General features: G+C 37.1%; 1 protein-coding gene across 3 annotated transcripts in view; it reads left to right on the forward strand.

The window, feature by feature from the left end:
• LOC121329410 (putative methyltransferase NSUN7) overlaps nt 1-13182 on the forward strand; it is a 42205-nt gene that overhangs the window by 27459 nt on the left and 1564 nt on the right. For 2 of the 3 annotated variants that reach the window (XM_041275018.1, XM_041275012.1), the window contains exons 10-11: nt 1460-1577; nt 2109-2232. In XM_041275018.1, coding sequence (XP_041130952.1) covers nt 1460-1577; nt 2109-2232 — 242 coding nt within the window. Of the gene's footprint in view, nt 1-1459; nt 1578-2108; nt 2233-3137; nt 3990-13182 lie in introns of those variants that run through there. The other variant, XM_041275019.1, reaches the window with a different exon arrangement.

Here is a 13182-nt window from a genome sequence, read left to right on the forward strand (position 1 = left end):
TAGTAATACATGTTCAGGACCCAGACGTATCCACTATTTTAAACAATATATTAGCAAGAACTAGAGGGCTTGGGAAAATGTCTCAGTTATTTATTTTGACAGATAGGGTGACATCACAGCTCCTGCAGCCATGTGCATCTTACATCCGTACATCTTCAGGAGGTTGCATATGTGCATCATCATAAGATTAGGGTTTACTAGAGGGAAAGCAATTCCCTGTGATGCTTTAAAAGTAATAATATTGTTTAAGATTGCTTTAAAAAAAATAGAAGCTGTCATATTTTCCCATTGATGGTCTGAGAAGAATATATAATTAAATCTATATTCCTGGGGTGTTACATTTGAAGCAGTTATAGTTTAATAGTCTAATTGTTTGGGGCCAAATGGGAGGACGACATTACTGGTCCGAAGTAATTGCCTTTTATAATGGGATTCTCATTGAAGGACAGGGTTTTATACTTGTAGTAAAAGTTCACACAAAACAAAATAACAATTCAGAATGATTACCAAGTACAATCTTTTACTAATTGGGTCTTTTTTTTTTTAATTAGATACCATTTTTAACTAAGTCAGTCAGCTTTAGCATCCTGTCAGATTCTGTGAGGTTTATCGATGCGACTGAAATTTTCCTCCCTTCATTACTTTTTTTATTTTATTCAGCGGCATTGAACATAAAATAATGAAAGGTTAACTTATGATGTCTTTTATTTTATGTCTGCATTTTAATCAGCAGTTGTCAAGCACTGCTGTCTGCCTTCCTGCAATGAGTTGAAAGCACTGTACTTGTCACAGCCCTACAATTGTTTTCCAAATAAAAGGACCTTCATGAAAACATTTTAATGGAATAATATTTGTGTTTATTGGGATATAGAATATTGCCCTGTATTTGATTGTTGTTGCTTATGGGCATATCCAAGTTAACTTTTTAACTAAGGGTGATTTGAAATGGACTTGAAATAATGCAAAATGTGGTCAGGCCCTCAAGGAATAATCATGCAATTTAATACTCTTCTGTAATTACTATTTGCCCATGTTTTTTAGTGATTTAAATGAGGTAGTCTTGCTAAAGAATTATTAATTTAAACTAAAACCGAACTAGTAAAAAACACATAATATAGAATTAATGACTTAAAAGCTAATCATAAAAATCTGAATTAAAACTATGAGAAGGTGGCTGTGTGGAGTCACCGGTGTTTGCTGGTGATTCCAAAGGGAGCGTGCATTAGCTCTGGCACTCCTCCTCCTTGCTTTCAATTTCTCCTCAAATTATTGGACATTCTAAATTGCGGAGAAAGTCAGGGGTAAAATAATTGGGCAAACTAAATACAAAACTAAAATCCCAATAAGTTCTGTTTATTTGTTTTATTTATTTACATTTTTATAGCGCTTTTATACAGGGGTATCTCAAAGCATCGTAAAAAACATAGATTGCCTTCTTGTTAATGTATCTGCTCCGTAGTTCCCAAGGTGCAGGCTGTGGTGTACTGCACATGCTCAGTGTACCCAGAGGAGAATGAAGATGTGGTGAAAAAAGCACTGGCATATAAACTTGAAGGAAACAAAGTTCAGCCATACAGGTATGGCATACAGGCATTGCTTGCTCAAGTAATGCCGCTAGAACAACTGTTGCATGACTTTTTATAGATCTGAGGATTTGTGATATCATTCCTTTTTTTCCATCAACAAACTGATTTGATTTGTAGGTAAAACACTGTTAAGGGGTCTGTTTGATCAATCTATATCCCGTCGGGATAAACCAGCTGAGTTTTAATTGAGCGTTTTACTGCCTCTCTGGCTGTTCACTGGTGTTGTAAAACGTTCCTGAGATGGCTTATTCCCACAAAGTATAAATTAATAAAATCACCCCCTAAGTTTTCTTCTTGATAAAATAAATTCATATTTAGACTTTTACCACTGTTAAGTATAATTTAAATGTTGTTCTTTTACTGTAGTGATCTTTTGTATTATACTCATGTTTGCATGGTCCAGTGCCTATTATAATAATAATAATAGTAATAATAGCCAGTATGGGTTGGATGGTTTGCATTAACTCATGTTGTTATGCACAGTATGCCAGTAATGATTTCTATCTATGATACACTCTGCAGACTCAGTCCCCCAGTCCTGCCACTCTGCAGCATTTTGGAAATCGAAAACGCAAGTGAGAAATGTTTCAAACTGGAACCATCCGAGACAAACAACGGCTGTTTTGTGGCCGTGCTGACAAGAGAGGTGAGTAAAATAAATAACACAAATATATACAGCAAGCTTTGTATTAATGAGCAGAGGCAGTTCAAGCAGCATGGCTATGCAAGCCTACAGTACTTCTGTGTTAGAGCTGGCAGAACTAAATACAAACACTTTAAAACAGGGCCCTCCCAGGGTCAAAAATATCATAGAGGCTCGTTATTAATGTTATTTACAATCAACTAAACTCAATAGACTCAAATGTGTGAAATATGGTGAAAATAAGACCTGTTATGGGAGAAATATCTGTCTTCCTACCTAAACACTACAAATGTTAAAGCTGTCTCTAGTAACTCTTTCCTCTTAAGATGCAGTAAAAAATAGTTACATTATTGAGTACCATAGTTTATTGCTAGTTACGGACTATTAAAATTGTTCCTTTCATAAAAGTAATGGATTTTTAAAATGTTATAAAGTTGTTTTTTTTAAATATAAATACATTAGGCCCAATTTTGATCACATGGCAAGGAACTGAAGCTAAGGCAAAGGCCGCTAGTGTGTGATTCCAGGGCATTAGGTGGGTGCAGTCAGATTTTGCCCTAGGAAGTACTACTTCCAGGTGTCGGCATAAAATTTGGGCAAAGATTTGCCTTTGTGATCCAACAGCCCCAAAGCAGGTCTTTTGAAAATGCAAATTGTAAGGCAGAGAAGCACTGAACACAGCTGCTTCTAAGTGATACAGCCAACGTGACAATGTTGAAAACTACTAAGTTACAACAATGTATTATTTATTTTGATTAAAAACTGTTTGTCAGTTGTATGAAGAAAAAAGTAATCCTCTTTGCAGTTGAGTGTAGCGTGAATGTGTAAAATAATGGAAATTATATTTCTGATACAACATGCTTGTGTTTCACAGATTTACAGTACAGCATCTGTTTTTTACCCTTCAGATTTACGGATTTCATCTCAGTTTGCAGATATTTCCACTGTGAATGTTGTGTACAAGCATAAACACGTCAAAAAATGATTAAACCCAGACACAAATAGATATTATATATCTTGATTTGAGAAGTTCTGCATTTTTGGACTTCAGGAAAATGAGTGAAAGTGAGATGAAAATGAATGTGTCTTTTTACTTGTAGCATTAAAATTATGGCACACACGCTAGGTTAGTTACAGGTTTTTATAATTGCATTAACTCTTTTTTCAATACATTGTTCCAATGTGCATAACTCTTAACACAGATGTTGAACTGCTTATTTTGGGGGTCAAAATCCCATGCAGAGTGCAAGATAAAAAAAAGAGTGCAAAAGCAAACCATAGCACCAAAACAACAGATGCTTTGATCACCGAAGTTTAATCATTGAAGCATTGCTAAATAAAACACCCATTAGCAAATAATGCTGTCAAACGCAAAAGAATTCAAATTGAAACAAAGTCTAACAGTGTCATTTGCTCATATTCAAATGAGCAACATTACAATGAGCAAAATGATAGCAACCTACAGAATAAAACATGTTCTAAATAATGTACTGTAAGCATTCAGTGATAGTCTACATAATTGTGTCAAATAATCATGTAGCAGTCCAAAGATGACCAAAACTACTGATCAAAATCCTGTATACATTGCAAAATGACCAAAACTACTGATCAAAATCCTGTATACATTGCAAAATGACAAACTACTGATCAAAATCCTGTGTACATTGCAAAATGAATGCAATAGAGTCAGCCATGCTTCCTAGCGACAGCGAGTGGAAGCGACAGCGAGTGGAAGAAGTACCAGCGTGGAAAAGTACAGAGCAGTTTAGAAGCAGTAAGAAGAAATTGCATCTTTAATTGCTTTAATCAGAAAACACAGGACATTGGGGAAACACAGCAGCAGCTCAAAGTCAAACAGCCGCGTGTGTTTTTCTGATAACAAACAAGCTGAAACTCGGAGCAGCTGATTCAAATTCAGCACCGTTCTGAGACACGGGCGAGGGGAGGAGCCAACAGCACAGCAGAACAACGCAGTTAAACGAGGCAGTCTTCCCAGCGAGTGGAAGCGACAGCGAGTGGGAGAAGTACAGGCGTGGAAAAGTACGGAGCAGTTTAGAAGCAGTTTGAAAGCAGGTTGACGGCTGCAGAAGAAACTAAACTTAAAAAAAAACCCTCAACATGGTCTTCAAGCCAGTAATCTGTGACACCTGCTTGATGTGGGAAATCCGAGAAAACCCAGCGGAGCTAAACCTTATGTGCGTAAAGTGCCGCGCGATCCAGGACTTGCATAAACTAGTAAGTATGCTAGAAATGGAGCTGGAAGAAGTGTGACAGCAACAGGATCTTGAGGAACTGGCACACCCACAATTCATGGAAGTCTGCATCACCCCTAACAGACTGAAAGCCACCAGGGAGATAGGTCAGAACAGCTGGGTTCAGGTAGGCAGAAGCAGGGAAAAAAAGAAACTTCGTCAAACACAACCACCAGAAATCAAAACAACCAACAAATTTGAGTCACTTCAGAATTTTGATGAGCAGAACCAACAACAAGAGAATGAAAGGAACAACATCCAGGACCCTATTGACAGTGGTGACCAGACAGCAAAAAGAAGGGAGGTCATGATTGTTGGGGACTCCATATTGAGAAACACAGCAAGTTCAATTCGCAGTTTGGACCCCCTTACTACAACAGTGTGCTGCCTTCTGGGAGCCTCGGTCAAGCACATCACTGAGAACGTGGACAGGCTCCTAGAACGAACAGGAGACGACCCGGTAGTAGTCGTCCACATCGGTACAAACAACATTGGAAGAGACAGACCAAAATCCCTGCAAAACAAATTCAGAGAGCTAGGAAGGAAATTAAAAGAGAAAACCAAAACTGTGGTATTTTCTGGTATACTACCCGCACCTTGCAAAGGACCATATGGACAGCTGGAAATAATTAATCAAAAACACATGGCTGAAGATGTGGTGCACACGGGAAGGCTTCACCTATCTTGATCATTGGACCACATTCTACAACGAGGACTATCTGTATAGACGGGACGGACTGCACTTAAATAACAAGGGAACCAGTCTACTTGGAGAAAAGATCCTCAAGCAGGTTCAGAAACATTTAAACTAGAAAGGAAGGGGGGAGAAATCAACAAAAAAACAGAAGGGAGACCGCATCAAAACAAGAACAACAACTCAGGTAAGACAACCATTAAATGTATTTATCTAAATGCTAGAAGTATCAGAAACAAAATTCTAGAACTTGAAGCTACTGCACTAACAAGTAACTGTGATGTGATAGGTGTTACAGAAACTTGGTTGTCTGAGAGTGATGGGGACGAATATAATATTTGTGGGTATACACTGTATAGGAAAGACAGGCAGGACAGAAGAGGAGGAGGGGTAGCGCTATACATAAGAAACAGTCTTGAAGCCCAGGTGTTAAACCTGGACAAAGAAAATAAAACCGAATCAGTATGAGTCAGAATAACGGACAAAAATTCAAAGGGCATAATAATAGGAGCATGCTATAGACCGCCAGATTCAGACAGTGAGCAAAATAATCTGTTATACAGTGACATTAGAAATGTGTGTAGCAAAGGAGAAGCCGTGCTAATGGGGGATTTCAACTTCCCCCAAATAAAATGGGAAAACCCGGTGGGTAGCACGAAGGATGAAATAGAAATGGTGGAAATGACAAATGACTGCTTCCTAACACAATTTGTCAAGGCACCGACTAGAGGGGAGGCATGCCTTGATTTAGTCTTTTCAAATAACGAAGACAGAATAACTAAAACAGAGGTCAGAGAACCACTGGCAAACTCAGACCACAACATGGTCTCATTTGAAGTGTTTTTTAAAACCCCAAAAGTAATAACTAAAGCTAAGGTTTACAATTTTAGAAAAGCAAACTATGAAGGTATGAAACAGAGACTAACAGAAGTAGATTGGAGTAAAATAGAGAAAACACCCACAGAAAAAGGATGGTTGTTCTTCAAAAATGTAGTACTAGAGGCGCAAACAATTACATCCCTAAAGTAGACAAATCTAAATGTAAAACTAAATTGCCAAAATGGTTTAATAGATCAATTAAAAAAAATATTCAGCGAAAAAAGGCACTTTACAGAGCATTAAAAAAGGACCAAAAAGAAAGTACGCAGAAAGAGTACACGAAACTGCAAACGCAAGTCAAAAAGGAAGTTAGAAAGGCCAAGAGAGAAATAGAAATGAACATTGCTAAAGGAGCTAAAACCAATTCCAAAATGTTTTTCCAATATTACAACAGCAAGAGAACATTCAAAGAGGAGATTAAATGTTTAAGAGATACAAATGGCAAAATCGTAGATGAAGAAAAAAAAATAGCAAATATATTAAATGATTACTTTTCACAAGTTTTTACAAAGGAAGATACTGACAACATGCCCCACATGTCATCCAGTTCCTATCCAGTTTTAAATAACTTTAACATAACTGAGGCAGAAGTGTTAAAGGGACTAGGAGCTCTTAAAATAAACAAATCCCCTGGGCCGGATGAGATCCTCCCAGTAGTACTCAAAGAAATGAAAGAAGTAATTTACAAACCGCTAACCAAGATCATGCAGCAGTCTCTTGACACAGGGGTGGTACCGACAGACTGGAAAATTGCAAACGTAATACCGATCCACAAAAAGGGAAACAAAACTGAACCAGGTAACTACAGACCAGTAAGCCTGACTTCTATTATATGCAAACTTATGGAAACTATAATAAGATCCAAAATGGAAAATTACCTATATGGTAACAGGGTCCTGGGAGACAGTCAACATGGTTTTAGGAAAGGGAGATCGTGTCTAACTAACTTGCTTGATTTTTTTGAGGATGCAACATCGATAATGGATAATTGCAAAGCATATGACATGGTTTATTTAGATTTCCAGAAAGCTTTTGACAAAGTCCCACGCAAAAAGATTAATTCTCAAACTGAACGCAGTTGGAATTCAAGGAAACACACGTACATGGATTAGGGAGTGGTTAACATGTAGAAAACAGAAAGTACAGATTAGAGGAAAAACCTCAGAATGGAGTGTGGTAACCAGTGGTGTACCACAGGGATCAGTATTAGGTCCTCTGCTATTCCTAATCTACATTAATGATTTAGATTCTGGTATAGTAAGCAAACTTGTTAAATTTGCAGACGACACAAAAGTAGGAGGAGTGGCAAACACTGTTGCAGCAGCAAAGGTCATTCAAAATGATCTAGACAAGATTCAGAACTGGGCAGACACATGGCAAATTATATTTAATAGAGAAAAGTGTAAGGTACTGCACGCAGGAAATAAAAATGTTCATTATAAATATCATATGGGAGATACTGAAATTGGAGAAGGAATCTATGAAAAATACCTAGGAGTTTTTGTTGACTCAGAAATGTCTTCATCTAGACAAGGTGGGGAAGCTATAAAAAAGGCTAACAAGATGCTCGGATACATTGTGAAAAGTGTTGAATTTAAATCAAGGGAAGTAATGTTAAAACTGTACAATGTACTAGTAGGACCTCATCTTGAATGTTGTGTGCAGTTCTGGTCACCTCACTATAAAAAAGATATTGCTGCTCTAGAAAGAGTGCAAAGAAGAGCGACCAGAATTATTCTGAGCTTAAAAGGCATGTCATATGCAGACAGGCTAAAAGAATTGAATCTGTTCAGTCTTGAACAAAGAAGACTACATGGTGACCTAATTCAAGCATTCAAAATTCTAAAAGGTATTGACAGTGTCGACCCAAGGGTTTTTCAGCCTGGAAAAAGAAACAAGATCCAGGGGTCATAATTGGAGACTAGACAAAGGGGCATTCAGAACAGAAAACAGGAGGCACTTTTTTACACAGAGAATTGTGAGGGTCTGGAATCAACTCCCCGGTAATGTTGTTGAAGCTGACACCCTGGGATCCTTCAAGAAGCTGCTTGATGAGATTCTGGGATCAATAAGCTACTAACAACAAACGAGCAAGATGGGCCGAATGGCCTCCTCTTGTTTGTAAACTTTCTTATGTTCTAAATAACGAATAAACAAAATAAAACTACAGTAATAGAAAGCTCAGAGCTTTATGTAGTGATGAACTAATGATCAATTAAGCTGTCTTGCATTCTCACATAGAGAAAGCGATTTGCAATTTTGACCCCCAATTGTTACCAGGTGATCAAATAGTTAAGAACTCTACCAGATAAATGTTAGACTTATTTGACATAAGTCCTAATGGTTTACAGGGCAACTTTATGAGGGTTGATTTACAGTTACACATGTTGTATGTTAGCATGGAAAAATGTGTCTAAATGGTTGCATTTTACCACTCAGGCTATCATTATGTGTTAAGAGTTGTGCATGTTGGGTCGCTGTATTGAAAAATGAGTCAAAGCAATCGTAAAAAACTGTAATTAACAATGCGGCTTAAGAAAGAAGATAATATTTGAACAGGCTTAGGAGAAAACCTGCAGCTGCCATTTGAAAGGGGCTCAGTTGTACTGTTATAGCAACTGCCACACTGGTGCCAGGTTTAATGTGCGTGGACATTCTGAAAATATAACTACATTAACAAAAAACACAGCACACAAAAACCTGGCAAAATACCCCGCTGTTCATAGGCATGTCTGCCCTGCACCTGTAGATTGTACTACACAAATAAAACTCTGTAGGGTTTAATAACACAGCTGCAGACGTTCGAAAAAACAACGACTGCATAAACACAATGGAAATGCTTAATATTCAGTGATTGACAGCAATTAGGAAGTATCTACACATCTAGATTTTCCATAGCAACAGTAGCATTCGTTGCAGCAATACAGTTTCTATACCAACATGAGGGTGGGGTGTTTACCTTAATGGAAATAAAGAATGCTTATTTTATTATCAAACAATCACTGCAAACGCATGTGAAGTTCGAAGTATTCCATATTAAAGGGGAAGTCAGTTTCTCTTGATTTCAAGACTCTTTTTTCTGCCTCCAACTTTTCATGGATTGACCATTGTTTACTGTGTTCACAACATGGGAGATATGGTAGGATGCCACGCAAGTGATCTCCAGTTCGCACATTGCGTTTCATTTTTTGTAGCCTATATCAAAATTAACCTCATTGTGTTTTATTTTAATTTTAAGTGGACAGTATCACTGGATCTGATTTGTGCACAGAGAATCACAATCAGTCATATTCTAAACATCACCAATGACAAAAAAACAATCATTATTTTTGGAGACCAATGATGTTTAAAGCAAGCTAAACCTGATCTTGCAAGCAGTGCTTTGTAATGGATTTCTGCTACCTGTGATGCCGTTTCAACTGTCTTCAATCCCATTGGATTTGTTTGTCTTATTTGTCATGCAATTTAGAACCTCATCTGCCTCTTCCGACTAAATGACATTATGGGAAAACTGAAAATTAAATCATTCAAGTTTTCCTTCCACATTCTTCCAGTGTTATTGTCAAGGGGTAACCTTAAACTATTTGTTAAGCATGATACACGTGAGAACCAGGCCAGTTCATTATGTAACACACACACACACACGCATACACACACACACAATTCATGTTTGCCATATTTTGTGGAAATCAAAATAGAAAAAAACCACAAAATAAGCAAAGAGTTCTCTTTTTAAAAACTCTACAGCACTGACTATTGGATGCCAGTTTTTAAAATATGCATAAAACATAACAATTCTTAAAAAAATAAATGAAATACAGTTATGGCCAAAACATATGACTATATTTAATCACGTTAGTAATAATAACATTTGCCTAGAAGAATAAGATTGTAGTGATGCACTGGGATTCAGGTTAGCATTGGTACATTTTACAAATGCACTGTTTTACAAATGTGTACACGGCTTGGAGCATTTTTGCTGAAATGTAACTTTATTTTTAGAAACATGTGTTGTTCACCAAAATGTTATAATTTTAAAACGTATCCACATCAAGACAGCACACAGAAATAGTTTGGAAGCTGTGACAAGCACTTGGAAACAGTGACAGGTGACACAGATTGGCTTATAAACTGGCATTTTTGTTTCTTTGACCAAGGCCACAGTGTGAAAGTGCTGCCATCACACACCACAAAACAAACAGGAAAGTAACAAATTAAAAAAAAAGGATTTTCATGAAAATGTAAAGTCATTCTAAGTACTCAGATAATATCTAATATAGTTTGCCACCCCCTTCCTTTGAGCATTCATGTTACAACACCATGTACAGAAACATGTGCATTTCCATATATAATGAGAATGGCATCTTTCAGGACCTGCAACACAGGGAGTACAAGCAAGGTCCTCATTGTGTTTCTCTGACCTTTCACATAGGACTAACAGAACAACACTTCGCTTTGAACTTGATATGAAACTATGAAATCCTTTTGTACAATAATAATAATAATAATAATAATAATAATAATAATAATAATAATAATAATAATAATCTTACCTTATTTCGTTCTTCAGTAGCCACTGTTTGTTTATCCATGGTCATTGTCATGGTCCTCTGCTGTTTTAACAGAAGCTATGACTTTGAGTTATTGTAAATACTGGACTTGCATTTTGTATTTGTGCCCTGTCTTTTGCCGTTATATTCAGTGCTAATTTAGATTTGTTTCCGGAGTTCACCGATGGTCTAGGAATCTCTCCATGGCTGAGCTAAAGCTTGCACTGAAACCCTGCCTCACTCCTCATTATACAGATAGTGTGTGTGCACTCCAGTGACATATACAGTGATAGTAGGGAGCAAATGTTTGAGTAAATTCCGTGATTCTTTCAGCGATCGCGAAACCGCAGAATCCTGGAGGGACTAATTTAAAGCAAATGATAAGAGTATACTGTGTTTATGAGCATGTAACAAAGAACTGCACACACTGAAAACACTGTTTGTTAGTGCTTGTACAGTATATATGTTGCATAATTTAACTCCTTTTCTCGTCTATTTAACACCTTGTCTGAGAGCACGAGTCTCATCTATTTAACACAGCACGAGTCTCATCTATTTAACAGAGCACGAGTCTCATCTATTTAACACAGCACGAGTCTCATCTATTTAACACAGCACGAGTCTCATCTATTTAACAGAGCACGAGTCTCATCTATTTAACACAGCACGAGTGTCATCTATTTAACACAGTACGAGTCTCATCTATTTAACAGAGCACGAGTCTCATCTATTTAACAGAGCACGAGTCTCATCTATTTAACACAGTACGAGTGTCATCTATTTAACACAGCACGAGTCTCATCTATTTAACAGAGCACGAGTCTCATCTATTTAACACAGCACGAGTCTCATCTATTTAACACAGCACGAGTCTCATCTATTTAACACAGCACGAGTCTCATCTATTTAACACAGCACGAGTCTCATCTATTTAACACAGCACGAGTCTCATCTATTTAACACAGCACGAGTCTCATCTATTTAACACAGTACGAGTCTCATCTATTTAACAGAGCATGAGTCTCATCTATTTAACACAGTACGAGTGTCATCTATTTAACAGAGCACGAGACTCATCTATTTAACACCTTGTCTGAGAGCACGAGTCTCGTCTATTTAACACAGCACGAGTCTCATTTATTTAACTCCTTGTATGAGAGTACAAGTCTCATCTATTGATAATGTCAATATTTGTGGCAGCATAGCTTTAAGAACATAGCTTTATTTCCTTTTGACCAAAGAGGCTGACACAGTTTAAGGATCTAACCTATAGTACCACAATACCACAATAAATCAATAAAGTGCAACTGAAGCGTGATAAAAAAATAAAATCAACAGAATCCTTTTGAAGCTGAAACATGAAATAGCAATTTGTTGTATAACCACAGACTTCACCTCATGTTGCCACTTCTCAATAGAATACCCCAGAGGGATGTTAGCATTGCTCTCTATTGCTGCTACTTTCCCTACATTTGAAATTATAGTTCTGGACAAGCAAGTCCAGTCCACCTCCCAGCAAATCCAGTAAGAAATTGAATTGGAGTTAGGAGCGTTTTAATTTGAATTTACCAGTGAGTGAACTTCATTAACTCCCGCTAGGGATGCATTTTAACTCAGTTAGAAATATAGTGGAGATGGAAATGCTGCATTCATACATGTCACACTTAAGGTTTTGAATGTTTCTAGTGAGCAGCTTGTCCAGTTGTGTGTGAAACTTTGAGCACATTGTGATGTTGGGGTATATGGAGACATGCTGTTAATTAATATGAACTGTATTTCATGGTGGCTGTGTTGATTTGGCTCTTCGTGGGTGCTCTACAGCATGATCAATGGATAGGAGAAGGAGAAACCTGCACACTCAGCCCTTTTTTCTCCACAGAAAGCAAACCTGCCTGGTTGTCCTATTCAGTTGAATATATTAAGAACAGTGTTATTTTTTCTATATGTGGGGAGATGCATGTTTAAGATTGATCATGTTATATTTTGATTATTTATTGAATAATAAATGCATGGATCCCTTCATTACCGCATCTGACCCAGGATACTGACCAATACATTATTTATACTGTGTGCAGTGTATCCTTTCAGTAATAGTAAGCATGCCTTTCGGGAGTGCCTGTCATTTCCAGAATGGCAGCATGGCAGTGTTATACTGGAGGTGCCTCTCTCTGTTTTGTCTATGTCATACATTTTTAACCCAGATCTCTAAAATCATACATTCAATTATTTGGATATTAGCAACAGTTCCTTAAGGTGTTCTGAATCTCAAGTTCAAACAAATGGTTATGTATTAGATTAAAAAACAAATACTAATTTAATAAGGCTATGACTACATACTTGCAATATTTGAAGGAAATCAGGTAACAGAAGGTCCTGTATTATCAACATCCTAACAACAACAACAATATACTTCCATTTCACATGCTAGTGGTGTTAACCAAAATGTTAGAATCTTGGATAAGTTGACTGAACTCACTCATTGTTTGAGTTGTGAATATCCCCAAGTTTACGCAGTGAATTAATGTTTTTTTTTTTTTTCATCATACGGGATTGCTTTGTTTTTGTTTGGTTTACATCC

Source organism: Polyodon spathula, chromosome 2, assembly GCF_017654505.1.
Source record: "Polyodon spathula isolate WHYD16114869_AA chromosome 2, ASM1765450v1, whole genome shotgun sequence".
In the NCBI taxonomy this organism is placed as follows: Eukaryota; Metazoa; Chordata; class Actinopteri; order Acipenseriformes; family Polyodontidae; genus Polyodon; species Polyodon spathula.